The sequence below is a fragment of the Hipposideros armiger genome, unplaced genomic scaffold, assembly GCF_001890085.2.
Source record: "Hipposideros armiger isolate ML-2016 unplaced genomic scaffold, ASM189008v1 scaffold_466, whole genome shotgun sequence".
Classification (NCBI taxonomy): domain Eukaryota; kingdom Metazoa; phylum Chordata; class Mammalia; order Chiroptera; family Hipposideridae; genus Hipposideros; species Hipposideros armiger.
The window spans coordinates 660542-684262 of NW_017731816.1; the positions used below are offsets into that span (position 1 = coordinate 660542).

Sequence of the window (23721 nt, forward strand, 5' to 3'; positions counted from 1 at the left end):
GCTCCAGAATGAGCTGTTGTTCAGCATCTTAGCTGTAGAGGGCTAGTGTCACTGGCCCTCATATGTGGGATCCGAACCGGGGCCCCCGTTGACCTAAGCCAGTTCTTAACCATTGCGCCACTCGGCCGGTCCAACTTGCTGTCCTTTTGTTCTTCAGTCTAGTTGTGGAGGACGTTGCTTCACTGGCCCATGTTGGTATTATCATTGTGCTCTTCCCGGATGAGGCAGATTGGTCATCAGCCTCTGGACGGCTGCTCACAGCGGCTCTTGGCACCTCACACTGACTGCCAGCCGCTCACGCTGGCTGCCAGCCACACACGGTAGCTTATGGCAGCCCACTGTAGCAGGGGCTGCAGCCTATGCCGTTGTCGGCAACTCACGGCAGCCCGGCTTCAGGTCGAGCTCCTGCTCACCATCTTAGCTGTAGAGGGCGCAGCGTCACTGGCCCTCATGTGGGATCTGAACTGGGGCCCTGCTGCTCAGAGCTGGCGTCCCAAGCCAGCTCTTAACCAACGCGCCACTCGTCCGGCCTAACAAAATTTTCATATGACGATTCATTACAATTTATTTGACAATGAAAAAGACCTAGAGTAGTCAAAACAATTTTGAAAAGTTAGAATACTTACACTACATGATTTCAAGACTTACTATAAAGCTCCAGTAACCAAGAATGTGGTATTGGCATAAGGAGAGACACATAGATCAATGAATCAGAAGAGACACTCCAGAAATAAACCCACACATACATGGCCAATTTGTTTTTGACAAAAAACTATCAAGGTGGACCAGCCAGGCAGCTCAGTTGCTTAGAGCTCGAGCTCTGAGCAACAGGGCTGCCAGTCCAATTCCCACATAAGCCAGTGAGCTGTGCCTGAGCTGAGCTGCCGCTAAGCTGCCAACAGGCAACCAGATGGCTCAACTGGTGAGCGTGCAAGCTCTTAATAACAAGGTTGCCAGTTTGACTCCTGCATGGGATGGGGGGGTTGCGGCCTCCACACACAGACAACTAAGATTGAAAGCAGCAACTGGAGGGGGCCGGCCGAGTGGCGCGATGGTTAAGAACTGGCTTGGGATGCCAGAGGGCCCCGGTTCGGATCCCACATATGAGGGCCAGTNCAGTTGCTGGCCGCTCACGCTGGCTGCTGGCTACATACGGTAGCCCATGGCAACCCACTGCCACAGGGGCTGCAGCCTACGCTGTCGCCGGCAACTCACAGCAGCCCAGCTCCAGGTTGAGCTGTTGTTCAGCGTCTTAGCTGTGGAGGGCAGTGTCACTGGCCCTCATATATGGGATCCAAACCGGGGTCCTCTGGCATCCCAAGCCAGTTCTTAACCATCACGCCACTCAGCCGGCCCTACCTTGCTGGGTTTTAATCTCCCCCAAAATCCCAGAGCAAGCCCCCATTTTACAGATTAGGAAACAGGGCTCAGAGAGATGAAGTGACTTACCTGAGGTCACACAGCCAAGACATGTCAGAACTAGACTTCCAACTCAACAATTTGATGCCAAAACCAGGACTGAGACTCTCTTCTCTGATTTCCATCCCCAGCCTTAATTCTCTGTTCTCTCCCACCCACCAATCTGTGCGCTGACTCTTGACTCCAGCTTGTCAAAGGTTCCTGACTCTGAGGCTATCCCAGCTCACCCCCAAGTTTAAAAAATTCCTGTACCCTGCTTCCTGTCTCTATCTTCCCCAAGTCATGGGTGCTAACTCTGACCTTACCCCGCCCGCCAGGTGGTGGTAAATGGAAATCCATTCTATGAGTTTGGGCACCGGATCCCCCTGCAGATGGTCACCCACCTGCAAGTGGATGGGGACTTGGAGCTTCAATCAATCAACTTCATCGGAGGCCAGCCTGCCCCAAGCCACGTGTGTAGTGTCTCCCTTTTTTATTTGCTTCCTTCTTTAATGAATTCATCCCCACATTTGTTAATTTCCTGAGCATCTGCTCTGTGCCAGTCCTTTCGTTAGGTGATGCCATGGACCTAGAGGTGACCAAGGCAGTCTACTATATCACCAGATGGTGTTGGCCACAAGTGATCAGGGCCGGGATGGGAGACATACAGGAGCTTTGGGGCATAATAAAGATGGGTTTCCTGGAGGAGGAGGTTAAGTTGAGTCAGGAAGTGAAGAGGAGGAGGAACAAAAACCACAGAAATAGCAAACAAGTTCATGAGAAGTTCCCTAACATCATTAGTCACCGGGGAAAGTCACTGAAAATCACCACGAGTTACCCCTACACCCACCAGAAGAGCTACAACGAGAAAGGCCCACAGTACCAATTGTCAGTGAGGCTGCAGACGGGCCCACTCTCAACAGTCCTTGGAAAATGACTGGACAGCATCTATGAAAGCTGAACAAAGCTAAGCCCAACCACTTAGAAATCCCAGTCCCAGGTCCACAATGAACCATGGGCATCAGAACACATTCACTGGAACTACTCAGGGAAGCCCAAACTCCAGACTCTTGTTTTTCAGCCGAGGGCTCCACACTCCCAACCTGTAACCCCCTGAGCACCTTCATGGAGAAAATGCTCTGATGAGCATGAGACACCTTTTACAGATATGGGAACTGAGACACAGAGAGTTTAAGTAACTTGCCCAAGGTCACAAAGCTGATAAGTGGCAGAGCCACAGGGTCTGTGCTCAGACTGTTCCTCTACCTCCTGGATGAGGAAATGTTGGGAATCTCTTAATCCGTAAGGCGGCCGAGGGTCTATGGGCTTCATTTTACTATCATGCTTCATCATGATAGTTTGCATTTTAAAAAGAAAAACAACAATCAAGCTATTTTTAAAGGGCCTTCAGAATAGCTGACATAAAATGGAAGTCAAGACAGAAAGGACTTCGCTAGAAAGAGGAGGAAACCAAGAGAGAGAGAGAGTGAATAGAAGTTAACAAGGGAAGGGAATAAAGGTGTTCCAGTAGGAGGAACCACCTGTGAGAAGGTGTGGATGAGAGAGAGCAACAGAGACATAGGCACAGAAACTGAGAAATGGAAAGAGAGAGACACACACAGACTGAGAGAGCCTGAGACAGACAAGGGAGAGAGAAACAGGAACTTGGCTGGTTCCAAGGACTCCTCGTAGCCCCAGTGATGGCCACGTGGAGGGAGGGGCAAATGGTGGCTGGGGATGAGGTGAAAAGGAGTGCTGTGTACACTTTATCATGCAGCCTATGAGTTGAGGGGGACAGAGAGGGGCTGATGAGGGTTCTGGGAGAGCAGGAAGCCAGGACAGGGAAGGGTACAAGGACAGAATTTACCAGGCTTGTCTAAAGGGGTGGAATGAGATTTACTGTGGCCTGGAGCTCCCGAAACACGGCCAATCTCTCTCCATTACTGAGCCATCTGGGTGCCACCCTTTGACCCCAGAATTCCCTTGGATGGTGGTGGTTGGCTACCCTGCGACAGGCATCCTTGACACCCTCTAGGTTTAGTTTGGGGTCCCGCTAATTGTTTCCTTCTCCTTCTGTGCCCATAGACACCCATGGTTACTCCGGCGTACCCAGTAAGTACCTGCTGTTGGGTGATGAATTTCCCCTTGAGGTGGAGGTTCGGTGGCTGAGGGGTTCCGGGGCAGCCAAAGACCCTAGTCCCCCTCACCATTTCTGCCTTCTGTCTATCCATTTAGGGTCCCGGAGGGTCCTACCAACCACCGCTGAGTAGCCTGCCGGTAAGTGGGAGGGCTGGGTGGCTATCTGGTGGACAGGTGGTGAAAATTGGGAGCATCATAGAGGCTCGATCTCCAGTGGAAGTAATCCAGCACCATGAGACACGCCTGCATGTAGTAGATGTGCCATAAATATTTGTCAGATATTATAGGATAATATCTCTTCTTCCTCACTTCACAGACCATGGAGGGACCTCCAACCTTCAACCCGGTAAGACGTCCTGTAGGAGTTTAGGGCTCTGTGATGGGCGATTTGTGGGGAAGCAAGAACTGATGGTGGATAGGGGACACCAATCCACAGAGAGCCCTGAGAGGGTAGGAAAGAGAATGGGCAGAGAGCATTTGGAACGGAAAGTGAGAAGAGGGTTGGGTTGGTGGTCAGGGTGGGACAGGGCCCAGGGTTTGGGGGCATTTCCCAGGAAGTGTAGGGGCCCCTCTCTGAAAATTTTTTCCCTGCTTCTGGCTTCTGGTGACCTGAGAGGTGATGGAACCCCATGTTCTCTTCCCACAGCCTGTGCCATTTGTGGGGAGACTGCAAGGAGGCCTCACAGCCCGAAAAACCATCATAATCAAGGGCTATGTACCCCCCACAGGCAAGAGGTACAGAACTGAGGCTGAGGAGGAGATCCTCAGTCCCCCTCCTCCTTCAGACCAGGCGTCCAGTCCCCAGCCCTTTCCTCTCCTGGGGAACCAGGTGCTAGCACCCCGGCTGACTCCCATCTCCCTCTTTGTCCCCAGTTTTACCATCAACTTCAAGGTGGGATCCACAGGAGACCTGGCTCTGCACATTAATCCCCGCATGGACGAAGGTGCCGTGGTTCGGAACAGCTGCCTGAATGGCTCATGGGGATCTGAGGATAGGAAGCTCTCCTACAACCCCTTTGGTTGTGGCCAGTTCTTTGATGTGAGTCTGGGTCTCTTTTCCCCCTCCCTCTAAAGCCTCTGTCCTGGCCCTGGCCTCATGCCCATCCCTCTCCCTACAGCTGTCCGTTCGCTGTGGCTTGGATCGCTTTAAGGTTTTCGCCAATGGCCAGCACCTCTTCGACTTCTCCCATCGCCTTTCGTCCTTCCAGAAGGTAGACATGCTGGAGATCCAGGGTGATGTCACCTTGTCCTACGTCCAGATTTGATCTGTTCCTGGAACCACAGCCCCTGGCAACACAGAAAGAAAGATTCCATAAGACTCCCTTCTAGGCCCCTAATAAAATGTCTGAAGGTGTCTCATGAGTGTCCGTGACTCCATTCACATCCCTCACTGTTCCTTCCTTCCTTGGTTCAATCATGCACTGTCCATTCAGCCATCCAATCATCTATCCATCCATCCTTCCATTATAATGAATCTAGGTACCCCACCCCACCCCACCCAGACACTGATCTTAGGGCCTAAGTGTATCTACTCATTCACTCCTCACAACAATTATTATCATCCAAAATCAAAAATTAAGGAGGGAACACCACTAATGACTCTACAGAAAATACAATGATTACAAGGGAACACTATGAACAAGTTTAAGCCAACAGATTAGTCAACTTAGATGAAGACAACAAATTCCTAGAAAGTCAGAAATTATCTAAACTGACTAAATAAATAAAAAATGTTTTTTTTCTCCATAGAAACATTAACAACAACAAAAAAAATTTTTTTTAAATTTTATTGGGGAATTGGGGGGATGGGAACAGCGCTGGGGAATTGGAGAAGGGGAACAGGCAAGTTGCTGTTGTTTCGTTCTTCAGTCTAGTTGTGGAGGACGTTGCTTCACTGGCCCAAGTTGGCACCATCATTGCGCTCTTCCCGGGTGAGGCAGATCAGCCGCCGGCTTCTGGATGGCCACTCACTGCGGCTGCTGGCCGCTCACGCTGGCTGCTGGCTACATACGGTAGCCCATGGCAACCCACTGCCACAGGGGCAGCAGCCTACGCCGTCGCCAGCGACTCACAGCAGCGCAGCTCCAGAATGAGCTGTTGTTCAGCATCTTAGCTGTAGAGGGCTAGTGTCACTGGCCCTCATATGTGGGATCCGAACCGGGGCCCCCGTTGACCTAAGCCAGTTCTTAACCATTGCGCCACTCGGCCGGTCCAACTTGCTGTCCTTTTGTTCTTCAGTCTAGTTGTGGAGGACGTTGCTTCACTGGCCCATGTTGGTATTATCATTGTGCTCTTCCCGGATGAGGCAGATTGGTCATCAGCCTCTGGACGGCTGCTCACAGCGGCTCTTGGCACCTCACACTGACTGCCAGCCGCTCACGCTGGCTGCCAGCCACACACGGTAGCTTATGGCAGCCCACTGTAGCAGGGGCTGCAGCCTATGCCGTTGTCGGCAACTCACGGCAGCCCGGCTTCAGGTCGAGCTCCTGCTCACCATCTTAGCTGTAGAGGGCGCAGCGTCACTGGCCCTCATGTGGGATCTGAACTGGGGCCCTGCTGCTCAGAGCTGGCGTCCCAAGCCAGCTCTTAACCAACGCGCCACTCGTCCGGCCTAACAAAATTTTCATATGACGATTCATTACAATTTATTTGACAATGAAAAAGACCTAGAGTAGTCAAAACAATTTTGAAAAGTTAGAATACTTACACTACATGATTTCAAGACTTACTATAAAGCTCCAGTAACCAAGAATGTGGTATTGGCATAAGGAGAGACACATAGATCAATGAATCAGAAGAGACACTCCAGAAATAAACCCACACATACATGGCCAATTTGTTTTTGACAAAAAACTATCAAGGTGGACCAGCCAGGCAGCTCAGTTGCTTAGAGCTCGAGCTCTGAGCAACAGGGCTGCCAGTCCAATTCCCACATAAGCCAGTGAGCTGTGCCTGAGCTGAGCTGCCGCTAAGCTGCCAACAGGCAACCAGATGGCTCAACTGGTGAGCGTGCAAGCTCTTAATAACAAGGTTGCCAGTTTGACTCCTGCATGGGATGGGGGGGTTGCGGCCTCCACACACAGACAACTAAGATTGAAAGCAGCAACTGGAGGGGGCCGGCCGAGTGGCGCGATGGTTAAGAACTGGCTTGGGATGCCAGAGGGCCCCGGTTCGGATCCCACATATGAGGGCCAGTGACACTGCCCTCTACAGCTAAGATGCTGAACAACAGCTCAACCTGGAGCTGGGCTGCTGTGAGTCGCTGGCAACGGCCGTAGGCTGCAGCCCCAGTGTGAGCGGCCAGCAGCTGCCGTGAGCGGCCGTCCAGAAGCCGGCGAGGCTTCTGATCTGCCTCGCCTGGGAAGAGCACAATGATGGTGCCAACTTGGGCCAGTGAAGCAACGTCCTCCACAACTAGACTGAAGAACAAAACAACAGCGACTTGTTTGTTCCCCTTCCCCCAATTCCCCAGCTCTGTTCCCATACCCCCAATTCCCCAATTAAAAAAAAAATCTTAAAAAAAAATGATGCTGAAGTAACTGGAAGTCCATATGGTATGGACTTCCACTATACACAAAAGTTAAAAATAGATCATAGACCTAAACATAAATTAGAAAACTATAAAAACAGCTAGGAAAAATAAGCACAAGAGATCATCTTTGTGACTTAGGTAGACAAAGATTTCTTAAATAGGACATAAAAGCATAAGCCATAATAGATACAGTTGATAAAGTGTATCACAGTTAAAGACTTCTGGTCTGAGAAAGACACTGTTAAGAAAATGAAAAGGCTAACCACAGATTAGGAGAAAATATTCACAAGACATATGTTTGACAAAGGACTATATTCAGAAAGTATAAAGAACTCTTTTAACCCAATAATAAGACAACAAACAATCCAGTTAAAATTGGGCAAAAGATTCAAACAGACAATTCACAAAGAGAATACATAAATGGTCACTAAGCATCAGTACTACAGGAAAATGCAAATTAAACCACAATGAGGGTCGGCCAGTTAGCTCAGTTGGCTAGAGCACAGGCGCATAACACCAAGGTTGCCGGTTCAATCACCACATGGGCCAGTGAGCTGCGCCCTCCACAACTAGATGGAAAACAACGACTTGATTTGGAGCGGATGGGTCCTGGAAAAACACACTGCTCCCCCATAAAATTTATTTATTATTATTTTAAAAAGATTTTTATTGGGGAATTGGGGGAGGAAAACTGCGTTGGGCAATCCGGGAAGGGGAACAGACAAGCTCCTGTCCTTTTGTTCTTCAGTCTAGTTGTGGAGGAGGTTGCTTCACTGGCCCATGTTGGTATTATCATTGCACTCTTCCCGGCTGAGGCAGTCACTCGTGGGCCATTGGATGGCTGCTCACAGCAGATCACGGAGGCTCACGCCTGCTGCCAGCCACTCACGGTAGCGTATGGCAGCCCACTGCAGCTCCACTGCAGCCTATGCCGTCACTGGCGACTCAGGGCAGCCCAGCTCCAGGTTGAGCTGTTACCATCTTAGCTGTGAGGGCGTAGCATCACTGGCCTTAATGTGGGATCCGAATCAGGGCCTTGCTGCTCAGAGCTGGCGTCCCAAGCCAACTCTTAACCAACGTGCAACTCGGCCGGCCCTCCAATAAAATTTATTTAAAAAAAAACAAAACACAATGAGATACCAATACACATCCACTGCAATGGCTAAAGTTAAAATGAATCAACAAGCAGAAATCTGACAATACTACCTGTTGGTGAGGGTGTGATATAACTTTCAGACACTGCAGGTGGACATATAGAATGGTTCCACCATGCTGAAAAACAGTTTTGCAGTTTCTTATAAAGTTAAGCATACACTGATCACATAAACCAGCAACTCAGCTCCTGGGTACTTAGCCCAAACAAACCAAACTATATGTCCACACAACAACTTGTTCATACCATCCTAATTTATGATCACCAGCTCCAAAGTTCATCAACAGGTGAATGCATAAACAAACTGGTCATACAATGGACTACTACTCAGAAAGGAAAAAGTTACTAGTACGTGCAAGTGCATGAATGAACCTCAAAAACATTACGCTGAGAGAAAGGAGTCAGGCAGGAAAGAGCATGGACCCTACTTTTACACAAAATTTTAGAGCAGAGAAAACTATTAATACTTTATGATGACAGACAGCAGATCAGTCGCTGCCAGGTGCCATGGGTGCACTTGTGCAGGGGTGATGGAAACATCCTATGCCTTGACTGTGATGCTGGGGACACACCATATGAATTTGTCAAAATTCATGGAATCTTACACTTAGAAAGGGTGGATTGTGTTCTATTACATTGCACCTCAATAAAGTTGATATGAAACAAAACAAAACAAATCACAGTTTCCCAGGGTTGAGACCTCAAGCTATGGGATCACATTCACCTGACCCTGGTATCTGCTCCACCATCTACATGATGTGTGACCTTGAACAGGTCACTTAACCTTCTTGTGCATCAGATGTCTCATTTGCAAAATAGGAATAATAACAGTAGCTACCTCAGGGTCATATATATATATATATATATATATATATATATAAATGTATACATATACATAATATGTAATATGTATACATATTATACATAATAACACAGGGTCATTTTAAGAATTGAAAGAATGGTTAGTGTGGTGACTACACACAGTAGGGACTCATAAAATGTTAGCTACAGAGACATACATGTATACACACATATACATATAATATGAATCCCAGTTTTCCCCAAAATATAGTGTAGATAAATTATTATAGAAAAAAGACTAGACGAAAACACACTAATGTAGTAAGAGTGATTATTTCAGAGTGGTGAAATGGTGGGTGATTTTAATTTTCTTATTCAAAATCCTGCAATAAGTATGCATGCATTTTATAATCTGAATGGAGATGATAAAAGAAGGTAAAAAGCTATTGGCTGATGTAGGTCCAAGGACACTCACTGCAGTAAAGTTTGGTTTTAGTGGATGATGTGACACCACCAGATATCCAGGAGGGCTCAAGTGACATTCATTGTGTTCCTCCTTGTGATGGAGCACCGAGGAGCCAGCAAAGTGAATGAAGTTGGACACATATTTGTTGCTAAGTGACCAAAATGAGGTCAGTGGGTGGAGGATACAATGAGGAAAAAGAAACTGCATATGCATGTTTAGAAGTGTACTGAGATTTTTGGAAAGATACATAAGAAATGAAGACATGGGTAACAGCAGTTTACTCTCATAAAGGAGGACTTTCTTTTGTATAAATGTGTGTGTGTATATATATATATGAATATAGTATATATATGACATAAAGTTGTAAGTACAGTACATTTTTCTCCTACACCCGTTTGAGAATAAGTTGCCAACATGCTTCCTAGTCATCTTCAAATATATTTTTGTTTACTTTCTACAAACAAGAACATTCTCCCTCATGTCCACTGTAAGAAAACAGTGTAACTCAAGAAATTAATACTCTGGCCATTCAGGGAGGTGGGTCTCAGCCATGGAGGCCGTGAACCTGTTGCACCCGGTGACCACGCCAAATGCTGCCAGGCTGCTCCTGGGCCGTTTCGTAGCATCAGGATTGGTCATTCAGGAGATGTTAAATATATGTAAGAAATCAGCTTCTTGCTTTGTGAACTTCTCCAGGCAGATCACAAATATTCAAGGTGAAATCAACCAGAAAAACCTAGAAAATGAACTTCTAAGACTAGGAAACAATACAGCTGATGTTGTTCATCCTTCTTTTTTGGATGAAAAGTGTCATAATCTGCAAAGTATGCATAATCATTTGGAAACAATGCTAAAAGAGAAGAGGTCTCTCAGGCAAAGACTATTGAAACCTATGTGCCAGGAAAACCTGCCTATGGAACCTGTGTATCGCAGACACATGGTACATTTGCTGGATTTGGCGGTGACTTTCATTGAGAGGATAGAAACCCATTTTGAAACAATTAGAAATATCCCTCATTTAGATGCAAATCTAAAAAAATGAGCAAAGATGAAATATTTTGGTGACCGAGACAGAAGAACTGGCAGAGAATATACTCAAGTGGCGAGAAAAACAAAAGGAAGTTTCCTCTTGTATCCCCAAAATATTAGCTGAAGAATATTATCTTCATAAACATGGGTTCACTGGTCTTTGTGTTCATCACACTCCTTAACCCGAGAAGACCTCTCAACACAGTGGATAAGCAAAGTAGTTGTTCATAAGGAAGCAGGATCATTGCCAAAAAAATATCCTACTAAAACAACCAGGGATCATGTTTTGAAGCTGACTTTTGCAAATGGGATCTAGAGCAGTGGTAATAATATCTTAAACATTGCCTAAACACTTAAGCAAAACTTTTAGCTGTATTTCATCAGAAATCTGTTCAAGTCTAGCCTTGGTTTCCAATATCTTCCTATGCTTTTTTCTTCATGTGATTTCATATATACATATACACACACATATATATATATATGTAATGTCACATATCATGCCACAAATATTGATAGTTTTGTTGTTTTGGTTTTATTTTTTATTTTGTTTATTATGTCTTTTTCAAAATAAAAAAGATAAATCTCTAATTTCTAACTAAAAAAAGAAAAAGAAAAAGAAAAGAAATTAATACCCTGGATCACTACCAGCTAATCTGAGGACCATGTTTACCAGTTGTGCCAATAGTTGTACTTTCCACTACATACTTTTGAAATTTGTACCATATGTACATGTTATCGTTACAAAAATTTGTATATATACTTGACAAAGGCAAATAAAAGTAAAAACCAAGTCATTCAGCAATCAGGGGAATTCGGACTTGCTTGGATTTTCCACTGGGAGAAGTGACCTCTTGTGAAAAGTTGACGTAAGTGGAACCAGTTTAAAATGGAGTCAGAGCAGCCCTACTAGAGGAACTGTCTTGCATGTCTTACTCCCTGAACCTTTGGAATGTTTGAACTGGACAAAATAACCTTTGAACTGGGCCAGATCAACACTGTCTTATAAACAACTGTTTGCAAAGCTAACAGGAAAGCAGATCTCCTGACCATAAGGACAGATAATTATTGTAAAGGCGAAATTCAGGGAATCAATAATGCAGTTAGACTTAGCTAGTTTGCAGTTTAATTCACCACATAGCTTGCTGTCTGGCCACCTGTAATTAAATCTAGCTTGTTTACAGTTTGATCCATCCTGATATTCATCTGTTTTCTCTTTGTTTCTCCCCTCACTGATTAACTGAAAAACTGTTTGTTCCCTTTCTCAAGGTTACTCATACCTTGTTTTTTTTTTTGGTTTTTTTTTTAAGATTTTTATTGGGGAATTGGGGGGATGGGAACAGTGCTGGGGAATTGGGGGAAGGGGAACAGACAAGTTGCTGTCGTTTTGTTCTTCAGTCTAGTTGTGGAGGACGTTGCTTCACTGGCCCAAGTTGGCACCATCATTACACTCTTCCCGGGCGAGGCACATCAGTCGCCAGCTTCTGGACAGCCGCTCACTGCGGCTGCTGGCCGCTCACGCTGGCTGCTGGCTACATACGGTAGCCCATGGCAACCCACTGCCACAGGGGCTGCAGCCTACGCTGTCTCTGGCGACTCACAGCAGCCCAGCTCCAGGTTGAGCTGTTGTTCAGCATCTTAGCTGTAGAGGGCAGTGTCACTGGCCCTCATATGTGGGATCCGAACCGGGGCCCTCTGGCGTCCCAAGCCAGTTCTTAACCATCGCGCCACTCGGCCGGCCCTACTCATACCTTGTTAATTAACAACATCCTAACCTAGGGAAGAGCAATTTCTTAATCCTCAGGCTCCTGGACACTGGACACCTTCTTGCAGTTTTTACTGGTGATGCATTAAAATCCCAGGCCTCCATGGCCAAGTCCGAGTCCGGAGTTCGGAGATAACATTGTCTTCAAACAGACCAGATCCCAGGAATGATGTCAGCCCTCAAACCTGCCTGACTAACTCACCCTTTCCTATTTAAGAAAAAGCTGACCTGAAGTTAGGTGCAGCTGTCTACTCTGAGACTCCGGACTCTGCCCGGGTGACACCCCACCCCCACCCTCTGCAGGTGTTTCTCTCCTTAGTACTCCAGGCAGCCAACATCTTTGGACACTGTCATGAGCATTTTCTCTCTTCCTAACTTTTTTTTTTTAAAGATTTTATTGGGGAATTGGGGGAGGAAAACAGCGTTGGGCAATCCGGGAAGGGGAACAGACAAGCTCCTGTCCTTTTGTTTTTCAGTCTAGTTGTGGAGGAGGTTGCTTCACTGGCCCATGTTGGTATTATCTTTGCGCTCTTCCTGGGTGAGGCAGCCGTTTGCAGGCCATTGGACTGCCGCTCACGGAGGTTCACGGCAGCTCACCGAAAGCCCACACCAGCTGCCGGCTAGCCCCACTGCAGCCACCAGCGACTCATGGCAGCCCAGCTCCAGATCGAGCTGTTGTTTACCATCTTAGCTGTAGAGGGCTCAGCGCCACTGGCCCGGCATGTGGGATCTGAACCGGGCCCTGCTGCTCAGAGCTGGTGTCCCAAGCCAACTCTTAACCAACGCCCCACTGGGCCAGCCCTCTCTCTTCCTAATAAAACCTTTCTTCACTCTCATTTTGTAGAGTCTTGTGTGAATGCTTTCACCTTTTGCGAATGACCAGGGGTTAATTCCACGCCACGACAATTATGATGTTCTTTAGAACTACTAACCAGTCACGTATGAATAGCTAAAGAGTAACTTAGCATGCTAGCACCAACCTAAATCCCTTTCTTTTATTCATGTAGTTATTTCCCTTCTGTTTTCTCATAAAAATCCCTTGCCTTCACTGTGAAATCAGGACACCATTTGGGCTTCTGTTTGAATCTATGCCCCCAGTTGCAATTCTGTGATCTCAAACGTTCGTTGCCTCATATTTTGAGCTTAACAGCATCGTTCCACAGCCCACCCAAAGATGTACTCTCAAGGGCTGGGCATGGGGTGGGGAGGCTTCACACCAAAGGTTTCAAGGGGCAGCAACACGGGTCCTGAAAAGGCTCACCGCTGCCCCCCCACCCCTCCCCGCGGGGCCTGGCTTCTCACCACCCAACAGTCTGTTTCCAGTTAAGTCGGGACCCACCCTGCTACGTCAACAGCGGCCCTCAGGGAAGGGGGAAGGTCTGTTACAAGGTTCGTGGCCTGCAGCCCCAGTCACATCCCTCTGGAGCGAGGCTCAGGACTTTCCAGGGACCAGGACACAACCGAAGGTGTGGGGCTGGCACGCTGCCACTGGCCGGGCTCCATCCCACAGCCCAGACACACGCCGATCCTAGCGCCTCGCGGAGGGTGCGGGGCTCCGGGCGTTTGCGTGGTCCCTGATACACCCACCTCCAACCCCGGCCGTTTGGTGGCGACTGGCAACCCCCCTGATACCAGATAATCACCACCTGGCGCCCGGGGGGGGGGTAAAGTGGGCGTCTGTCCAAGAGCGCCCGCTCCCCTTCCTCTCCAGAACTCCGGGGAGCCGAGGTGGGCATGGTGTCACCCTTGGCAGCTGGGACCCAGGGACCCGGCTCTTCGCGTCCCCGACCCCTGCCGCTTCAGTGAGCCTCTGCCCACGGGCGGACACGGGCGGGGCCCTATCCTGACTCAGGGACGGATGGGAGAAGGGCGACGCCCGGATCCGCTCCCTAGCCCGGCCCCGCCCGAGAGTCTCCAGGCACCGAGAGGTGAGGGGAGCCCGGGGAGGTGGGAATGAGAGGGACGGCACGGGGGCCTGAGAGATCTCAGGACCCATCTCCGCGAGGCTGGGGTCTCCAAGGGGCCAGTCGTGTGGCGCCTCGGCCCCCAATTTGCAGATGGACGGATGTGGAGCTCCATTAGATCTGCGGAGGGGGTACCAGGGAGGGCTTGACCACCTCAAACTCCACCAGATCACCCCAACCGCATGACCACCTGCTGCTTCCCAAACGGCTGCAGGAGGACCAGCCGAAGCCGTCCAGACAGGAGCTGCCTCGCAGATCCGGGCCCCGACACCCCCTCGGCCACAGAATCGTTATGGGACGCGAGTCAGTGCCCAACCCCCTCTGAACTGCTTCCCTCGTCTACAAGAAGGAGACACAGACACAGATAAGGAGCCCAGAGAAGAGGCTACCGCTTTATTTGTCATCCAGGTCCCGGACTCGATCCCCTCGCAGGCTCAGAAGATCTTCACCGACTCCAGCTGCAGGTCCCCGCCCACCTCCATCACGCGCACGTGCTCGGGCTGGATGCGGTAGAGGAAATGATGGTGTTCCGCGTCTCCGATCACCGCCTGCAAGGCGAGGGGGTCGGTGCCTAAATTAAGGTTGCCGAGGCCACTGCGGGGCTCCTTCCCGACTCGGACCCGCGCCATGTGACTGGGCAACCTGCCGGGCCCCAGGTCCACAGTGGGAAAACGAGCTAATGTTCATCTAACCCCTTGTCCTGAGGATGCAGTGAGTTTACTGTTGGCACAAGAGCGCTTTGTAACTGTTGGCAGTGGATGTTATTGCCACGAACACGGCGTCCACTTCCTCACTCCGGACGCACAGATTTAAAGTGGCGAACGGCTGGGTGGTGGAAGGTCTGCAGCGACCAGTCCCGCTGGGACTTATTTCTGAGCCCTGTCTCCCAGTCCGTCCTTGCCCCTACCGCAGAGCCCCGACCTCAGGTGGCATTGAACAGGGAGTAGGGTCTTGGGTGGAAGTCGGGGCCACGCCTCTTTGCTAGGACACCCACCCTCTGGGCACTTTGCCCTTCCTCACTTTGTCCTTGCCCTGCACACACTTGCCCTCTGACACTAGTGGGGTTGCACCACGGGAGTGAGAGGGACTGGGGACAACCTGCCCAGCCTTGGCCAGGAGTAACCTGGTTCTTGGTGCCCACCCCTGTGGCAGAGACGCACCTTGAAGCCTTTTTCAGTGGCGATGAGGAACACTTCGAAGGGCTGCCCATGGTGAAACGGATTGCCACGGCCGCGCTCTTCCTTGCCCCAGGCGCCCCCCTTCTTGGTGTTGAAGACCACCACGGACTGGTCCAGCCGGGGGTTGAAATGCAGAGCATTGTCAGCATCTTTTTCTTCGCTGCACAGCAGGTTTACATGAAACCTAGTAGAAGGGAGATGGGGGGTGAGGTAGCATGCAATAGATGTCAAGAGCCATGAACCACCCAGAACAAGGTCAAGGGCTAATGGATCAGGACTCACCACTGCCAGAACACTCCCATATTACAGGAAACTAGTATGTCACACACCACAAAGGGGTTGTGGATGGTGGCCAGGGAGCCCACATTCCAGGGTTGCTAAACACTTATTAAGAGCCTAGACACAATCCATCTAGCAAGGGTCACTATGCTATGACCTGGGTCCCCCTCATTTCCACAGCCTGGGACTCGACAAGGAATCTGGTGCTCATGGCCGGGGCACTCCGGATTCCCAAGGCACCCCCAAATCCCAGAGATCTGGGAATAATACAAGATATCACAAGATTTACAGGCACGCTATTCCCAGGAAGCTTGAATTTCCCAGACCCAGGAAGTCATACGAGTGATTGCTTAGGCCTCCCAGGTGCCCAGGGCACCTTCAGATCACAGGACATATTTCCAGAGTCCCGGGGACGCAGCCTGGAAGACATAGGACTATAAATAGGACCTCTGACATTGCCCTGGAACCCCTAGATTCTTAGGAACCCCAGCTTCACAGTCAGGGGACAAATTTGTGAAGACACTAGTTTCCAGAATGTTGGATATGGCCTGGGGATTCCAAGACCCTGGTGGGCAAAGGTGATCCTGGGGCCCTCACATCTCAGCTGTAAGAAGTAGGCTCAGATGAGCCTGGAGAACTCCCATCACCCCCTTACCTGGGGGGCATGAAATCACACTGGGGTCTCACCTGCCAGCTTTCTCAGAGACAACGCCACGAATTCTCATCACGGTGCCGATTCTGATGCCCTCGGGCAGCGAGGTCTTGTGAGGCACATTCTGCAAAAGGCAGGGTGTGGGGGCAAGTAAACCAGGGAGACAAGCCAGAGAGACAGATGGACCACCCCAGGAGAAAACAACCAGGATGTCGACCAGCAGAATCAGAGAGAAAGAAGGGCACAGAGAGAAGGAAAGAGAGAGACAGGGAAAGGGTTAGAGAGCGAAACACAAAGAATTAACAGAAAAATATTCAAAGAGAGAGAAACCAAAGGCGGCACCACGAGGAGATGGGAGCGTTAGGATGGGTTGGGTGCACCCAGAAGCCAGCACCCAAAACTTCACAGCACACCCGAACACCCACTTTCTCCTTTGAAACAGGTGACCTCATCCAAGCTGTAGACCCTCCCCTAGTCTGGTGCAGCCTTGGGTCCAAGACCCTCCCAAACCCTGGGTTCCCAAACACTCACACAGGTCCCTGCCATGGCTACAACGGTGGGACAGGCAATGGTGGTGGTGGTATGGCTGCTGGGATCTTAAAGCAAAAGTGGGTGTAGCTGGCCCTGCTGACTCACCCTCACCCCTTTACACACCCACCGCCCACACCTGGCACAGACCCTGTCCCTGGGGCCAGGGTGGCCCAGCACCGTCTTCCAGGGACCTCTGAGCCTTCTGCATTTACCGAGAGTTCCCAGGTGAACTGCCTCTCTCCTTTGAGCTAATAATGATAGAGACAATTTAATAACAACAACCACAAAAACAGAGAAGGCTCACCGAGCCACCATTTTCCACCTTATCTTCCTGTGGCCTGGCACACAGAAAAACTCTTATGCCCATTTTGTCACGGAAAACTAGAGTCCCATATGGCTAAGTGGAAGACTGGAATTCCAACCCTTCTCCCAGGTTCGGAACCGCTGCTTGGGGCTAGGGCTGTGTCTCCATGAAATTCCAGTCTATGCTTCTATAATATAACGATTACCATGGCAACAACAATACTGGAAAAGGGAGCTCTAAGCAGCAGGATTTGTGCCTGATATTTAATGCTGTACCCTGGCGTCTGCAGCGGTGCCTGGCACACAGTAAGTGCTCAGAAAATATGGGCAAAAGAAAGAAGAAAAAATAACAACAGCTGCCATTTACTAAGCCTCTGAGTCTGCCGAGCACATGCAAGACATCACTGGTGCACACACACGCTGTTGAGAAGGGGGCATGGGTCGCCTCCACATTACAGACAAGGAAACTGCCCAAAGCACACAGCTGTGCAGAACTACGGTGCCTGTGTCTCTGGCTTTCTTCATCTCTGGAACTTTCTGTCTTCTTTATTCTCTCTGGGAGTGCCCTAGTCTCTCTGTCACTCTGTGTCTGTGTCTCTGTGTCCCTGTCTCTGACGCTGCCTTCCGTGTTTTCCTGTCCTGCTTCTCTCCTTTACATCTGTCTCTTTTTCTGCCTCCCACAACTACTACCACTCTCCTACCTCGTTTTTAAGACAAGGGGGTGGAGTGTGGGGGTGTCCTGGGACCCACCCAACCCCCAGACCAAGGAAGAGAACAAAGTGGGACCCTCCACCCAGGCCCATTTCCAGGCCCCATAGCCCAAGACTCAAAAACAGGAATTTAGGATAGGGAAGGTATGGTGGGGGTGTGGGAGAACGCTGAAAGATGATTCTGGAAGGTAGGGGAGAGAGAAGGTGGGGAGCTGAGCAGATACCCCTGCTACAGCCTAGCAGCCCACCTCACTCTGCCTCACCCCTGGGGTAAAGATTGCTCTGGAATAAAAACTTTGGGTGGAGACAACCAGACTCAGCCCCTGACCCACTGCCCTCCCCCACTCCTCCCCAGGCCTCCTAGGCTCTCCATTCCCCTCGCCCCGCCCCCTAGGAGGCCCCCCAGGTGGTGGTGCAGTTGGGGAAGCAAGTGCCTTGGAGAGGGAGGATGTGCAGCTGCATTTAGATGAGGGCTACAAGCACCCCTGTTTTGCAGAGGAGAAAACTGAGCCTTAGAGAGGGGCAGACTCTCAGCCAAGGCCACTCAGCAAGAAGGGGCCAGGGCCTGGGCGGGACCCTGAGCCTGTGTGACAAGGGCACGCTGTTGGACTTTAAATAGAGGACAGTGGGGTTTGAGGCTATAGCACCAATGGCTAGGGGTGGAGAGATTCCCAGAATGTTGGACTCCATGCTCTTACCAATGAGGGTGGCCATTTCTTGTCCCATTCTGTACTGCTTGTGTATCCCAATGACTCATCTTCTCCCTGATTTCCTCATTGTGGCGGGATATTTCTTCACAGCTGCCAACCTGCAAATCCAAACTTGACTTTGATGTTTGGCAAAATGTTTGCACTCAATCTGTTGTCAGTGTGATTTCTGATATGCGAACTCAGAACTCAGATATGCCCACATTTGATTAGTCTCGTTCACTTGTGTTGATTATCTTCATATTAAATATGGAAATACATTTTTGAGAGAATTATTTCATTTTCAAATGAGTAATGAGTGTATTTATTTCCCAGTACTCTTTTTTTTTTTTTTTTAGTTGAGCCATCCTGCCACCTGTTGGCAGCTCAGTGGCTGCTCAGCTTGGGCCGGGAATCGAACTGCTGTTGCTCAGAGCTCAAACTCTTGAGCGAGCTCTTAACCCAACTGAGCCACAATTTCCCAGTATTCTTTATCCTCAAGCTACACTTCACGTTCATAAATCATGCAGATTTTAACAGGATCCTTTGATGAGTTTTGACAAGCAGGTAGACCTGTGCAACCACCATCCCAATTGAGTTTCTTCCAGCCTCCACCTGTCCCCGGACATCACTGTCATTCCTCAGCGTTCGATAGCCACAAAGTTCTTTTGCCATGAAAAGAAAGAAGAGTCAGGGCCAGGATTTGTCCCTTCTAGACATTTCATATGGAATCATACACTATGTGGCCTTTTATGTCTGGCTTCTTTCACTTAGTATAGTGTTTTCAAGGTTCATCCATTTGTACAATAGTATGTGTCAGTACTTCATTCTTTTTTATGGCCAAATAATATTCCATTGTTTGGATAGACCACATTTTGTTTATCCACCATCAGTGGATGGTTAATTAGAATATTTCCACATTTGGATAATGAATAATCTGTTTCAACTATTATGAATAATACTTTTTATGAGCATGAATACATACATTTTTGTGGGGACATATGTTACCATTTCTCTTGGGGATAAAGAAGAGTGGGATTGTTGAGTCACATGGTAAGTGTGTTTAATCTGAACTGCCACAATGTTACATTCCCACCAGCAGAGCATGAGGGTTCCCACTTCCCCACATCCTTACTTACAGTTTTTTGTTTGTTTGTTTTTTTAAAGATTTTTATTGGGGAATTGGGGGAAGGGGAACAGATAAGTTGCTATCCTTTTGTTCTTCAGTCTAGTTGTGGAGGACGTTGCTTCACTGTCCCAATTTGGCACCATCATTGCGCTCTTCCCGGGTGAGGCAGATCAGTCACTGGCTTCTGGACGGCCACTCACTGCGGCTGCTGGCTGCTCACTGCGGCTGCTGGCTACATACGGTAGCCCATGGCAACCCACTGCCACAGGGGCTGTAGCCTATTCTGTCGCTGGGCGACTCAGGGCAGCCCAGCTCCAGGTTGAGCTGTTGTTCAGCATCTTAGCTGTGGAGGGCAGTGTCACTGGCCCTCATATGTGGGATCCGAACCGGGGGCCTCTGGCGTCCCAAGCCAGTTCTTAACCATCGCGCCGCTCGGCCGGCTCCAAGCCAACTGTTAACCAATGAGCCACTCAGCCTGTCCTGGTTATGATTCTTTTTAAAAGTGTTTATTGGGCTGGCCAAGTGGCTCAGTTGGGTAAGAGTTGGCTTAAAAGCGCGAGCCCTGAGCAACAGGGCCGCCCATTTGATTCCCTCATGGGCCAGTGATGCTGCGCATGAGCTGAGCTGTCACTGAACTGCGAACAGGTGGCAGGATGGCTCAGCTGGTATAACAACAAGATTGCCTGTTCCGTGGTGGGCTATGCCCACCCACAACTAAGACTGAACTCGGCACCTTGAGCTGAGCTGCCGCCTGAATGGCTCAATGGATAGAGTGTGTGCTCTTAACAACAAGGCTGCTGTATCAACTCCCGCATGTGATGGTGGCTACGCCCACCCGCAACTAAGATTGAACACAGCACCTTGAGCTTAGAGGCCATGAGCTGCCGACAGGAAGCCAGATGGCGACTGGTGCCCTCCACAACGAAGAATGAAGAACAACAACTTGGCTGGTCCCCTTCTCCAATTCCCCAACACTGTTCCTCTCCCCCAATTCCCCAATAAAATCTTTTTTTAAGTGTTTATTTTGATGGATTAATTATGTACAATGTTTTAAAGAATATTGGCATATTGAAATAGCTAAGGAGCCTGTGACTCCAACTTAAACAATATAATTGAGTAATGATTTAGACTTATGTATTTAATTTAACAATATTTCTAGTACATTAAAAACAGGCCTGGAACATTTAAAAGTACTCAAGTCTTACATGTGAAACACTTGCAAATTTACAGATTAGTTGCAAACACAGCCTTATGAAAATATGTTGCCAACAGGGAGCCCCATCACCCCTGAACACTCTAGTGAGTATTTTCTGTAAAGAAGACATTCACCTGTACCCACCAGTAGCAGGAAGTCAATGCTGAGCCCCCACTGTCACCTGATCTACAGACTCCATTCACATTCTGCCTGTTGATCCATAACGTCCCTGTAGCAGACGATCCAGTTCAGACCAGGTGTTCATTGGTTGTCATCATGTTGTCTTAGTCTGTCTCCTTCAGTCTGGAACAGTCCTCAGCCTTCTTTTGTCTTCAGGTCCTGGACACTTTGGAAAGTTACAGGTTGATGATCTCCCGTCGTTAGATTCAGATTATGCACTTTGGGCAGAAAAACCACAGAAGTGACACTGTGTGCATCCTATCCAAGCTGCCCACGTGCCCTCCACGTGTCCCATTGCTGGTGAGCTTGACTTGGATCACCTGATTAGTTGTACCTGCCGGACTTCTCCACCATAAAAGTATCCATTTGTCCATTGTCATTAGTAAGCATTTTGTGGTGAAGTGCTTGGAAAGCATGCAAATATCAAGTTCTTCATCAAACTTTTACCATTTCTATCTTGTCATTATTCACATCTGCTATTATTGTGTCCCCACAATTTCCTATGTTGAAACCTAATCCCAAAGGGATGGTATTAGAAGGTGGGGCCTTGGGAGGAGATGAGGTCATGAAAACGGAGCCCTCAGGAATGGGATTTGCGCTCTTATAAAAGGACCTAAAGAGCTCCTTTGCCTGTTCAGGCACGTGAGGACACAGCGAGAAGAAAGCTGTCTATGAACCAGGAATCGCTTCTCACTGGACACCTAATATGTCAGCCCATTGATCTTGGACTTCCCAGCCTCCAGAGCCCTGACAAATAAATGTCTGTTGTTTGTTGTTGACCCAGTTGATGACATTTGTGTTAAAACAGCCCTAACAAGGTAAGACAGCATCAGTTTAGACTCATAGCTTCCTTCTTATTCTTGGTATTGTCATGCGTGACCCTGGCTTCCCAGATTCAGCCTGTGGGAAGCCTGCAGGCGAGCTCATGTACCTGTTCAACATGGCCCTGCACTTGGGGACCCCTTCTTTTCTTTCTGATACAGTAAATTGTTCCTGGCACATCTTATCCGTGCCCTGTCCGAGCCTTGGAACAGCCATTTATTTCTACAGGAATTCCTTGAGTAGAGAAAAGTACAGTCCTAGCAACCAGATCTGAGCACAGGTGTGCTCACTGCTATTCATGTGTCTGTCTCCAGCCCCCCTTGGGGGACGGAGGTAGCCATATATGAGTACCGGTGTCTGTCTGTACATTCTAAGGGAGGCAAAATTTTACCTCTACCCTCCTAGGATATTTCAGCTAGGCCCGAGGACTAAACTGATGTATCAAACAGACAAATTAACAGGAGAAATACACACGTATTTATTGAAGTTTTATGCGGCACAGCAGCCCTCATGAGGAAATGAGGACTCAGAGAAATGGCTAAACCTACATGTTTTTCTACGAAGTTGAACAATTGTTGGAAAGTAACTACACTAATATTCGGGGAGGCTAAAGAAAGATAAGAATTATTTTAACAAGGCCTGTTTGTATACAGCCCTGTAGGTCTCAATGTGCTGATTAGAAAGTTACCTCCCTTCTGGTACTTTCCTTCCGGGAGGGAGTCTTTCACATGGGAGTTTTCATCTCCTGATTTCAGGAAGAAAGAGGAAATAGGAATGCCCTTTTTACATCTGCTGTTTTGTAAGTGCCTATAGCTCAAAATAATCAGTATGCCAAAAGGGCCTATTTTGGGGTGGCGTATTTTGCCACCTTCAGCACACACACTTGCATTTACATCTGTATTTATTTCTCTTTTCTGTGTGTACATACTCATCAGTCACAGAAGGGCAAATGCTGTATGATTCCATTCATACAGGTCCCTGAAGTAGTCAAATTCATAGAGACAGACTGTAGAATGGAGGTGGTCAGGGGCTGGGGGAGGGGAATGGAGACTGAGTTGCGGAAGGTGAAAATGTTCTGGAGATGGGTGCCCAACAATGTGGAAGTGCTTAGTCCCACAGAACTGTAGTACATTTAAAAATGGTTAAAATGGTAAATATTATGTTACTTATATTTTCACACAATAAAAACTTTTAAAAAATGGAGACACCACCCCCAAATGAAACCCAACTCATGAAATCATTAGTTCACATGTGGTCCTCTAATTCCAATCCAAGGTTACAGGGTTCATGGTCATTGCCCCTTTTCCATATCTGTACCCCCTTTAATGAGTGTGAGACAATGGGCTCCGGTGTTTCATCCTGATGTCCACACTGTATTTCCTTCCCAGGGGTTACCCTCTTGGCCCTGCTTGGTTCAGCACCTCTCAGTGGGCCCTGGGCTCCACCCCTGCACAGATGCCTATTCCCTGCTGAGGGCTGGACTCCTCCTTTCCTGCTTCCCTCCTTATCCTTCCCACCCCAGGCCCTGAGGGCCAGCTCTCTGCTGAGCACCCTCCTCACCTGCTCCTCTGACCTCCCAGCAGGACCCAGTCCTCAGGAGACAAATGTTCCCTCAGCCCACTCAGGCCCCCATGGCCTCCCCTCCCCCAGGAGAAAGAGTTTGCTTAGCCACCTAAAGGTTGTAGCACCCAATAGTTCAGCAGAGGAAGGAAGGGAAGGTAGGAGAGGAGGGGAGGGAACAACAGTATGCTTACAATTCAAGCATGGAAATGTACAAGAACTTATGACTTGGATACGTCATTGGACAATGGA

General features: G+C 48.7%; 2 protein-coding genes and 1 pseudogene across 2 annotated transcripts in view; 2 read left to right on the forward strand and 1 right to left on the reverse strand.

Annotated features, from left to right (window-relative positions):
• LGALS4 (galectin 4) overlaps window positions 1-4865 on the forward strand; it is a 14353-nt gene extending 9488 nt beyond the window's left edge. The window contains exons 4-10 of the mRNA XM_019666257.1: window positions 1737-1871; window positions 3484-3510; window positions 3634-3675; window positions 3854-3883; window positions 4184-4272; window positions 4411-4576; window positions 4656-4865. Of these exons, the coding sequence (XP_019521802.1) occupies window positions 1737-1871; window positions 3484-3510; window positions 3634-3675; window positions 3854-3883; window positions 4184-4272; window positions 4411-4576; window positions 4656-4802 (636 nt within the window). The 3' untranslated portion in view covers window positions 4803-4865. The remainder of the gene's footprint in view (window positions 1-1736; window positions 1872-3483; window positions 3511-3633; window positions 3676-3853; window positions 3884-4183; window positions 4273-4410; window positions 4577-4655) is intronic.
• A 5174-nt stretch (window positions 4866-10039) lies between these two features.
• Window positions 10040-10700, forward strand: LOC109395340 (HAUS augmin-like complex subunit 2 pseudogene; annotated as a pseudogene).
• Window positions 10701-14638: 3938 nt separating this feature from the next.
• LOC109395354 (galectin-7-like) lies at window positions 14639-16490 on the reverse strand. Its single transcript, XM_019666263.1, has 3 exons — window positions 16389-16490; window positions 15405-15606; window positions 14639-14792 (listed from the first exon to the last, which is right to left on the reverse strand). The coding sequence occupies exons 1-3, from the start codon at window positions 16424-16426 to the stop codon at window positions 14679-14681; spliced, it is 354 nt and encodes a 117-aa protein (XP_019521808.1). The 5' UTR covers window positions 16427-16490; the 3' UTR covers window positions 14639-14678.
• Between the last annotated feature and the right edge of the window lie 7231 nt (window positions 16491-23721).

Coding starts and splice junctions, on each gene's coding strand:
- LOC109395354 (XM_019666263.1), bottom strand. CDS start 16,426: ATGAGAATTCGTGGCGTTGTCTCTGAGAAAGCTGGCAG. Junction 15,607..16,388: donor GTCTCTGAGAAAGCTGGCAG/GTGAGACCCCAG, acceptor CCCTTCTACTAG/GTTTCATGTAAACCTGCTGT. Junction 14,793..15,404: donor CCACTGAAAAAGGCTTCAAG/GTGCGTCTCTGC, acceptor CTCGCCTTGCAG/GCGGTGATCGGAGACGCGGA.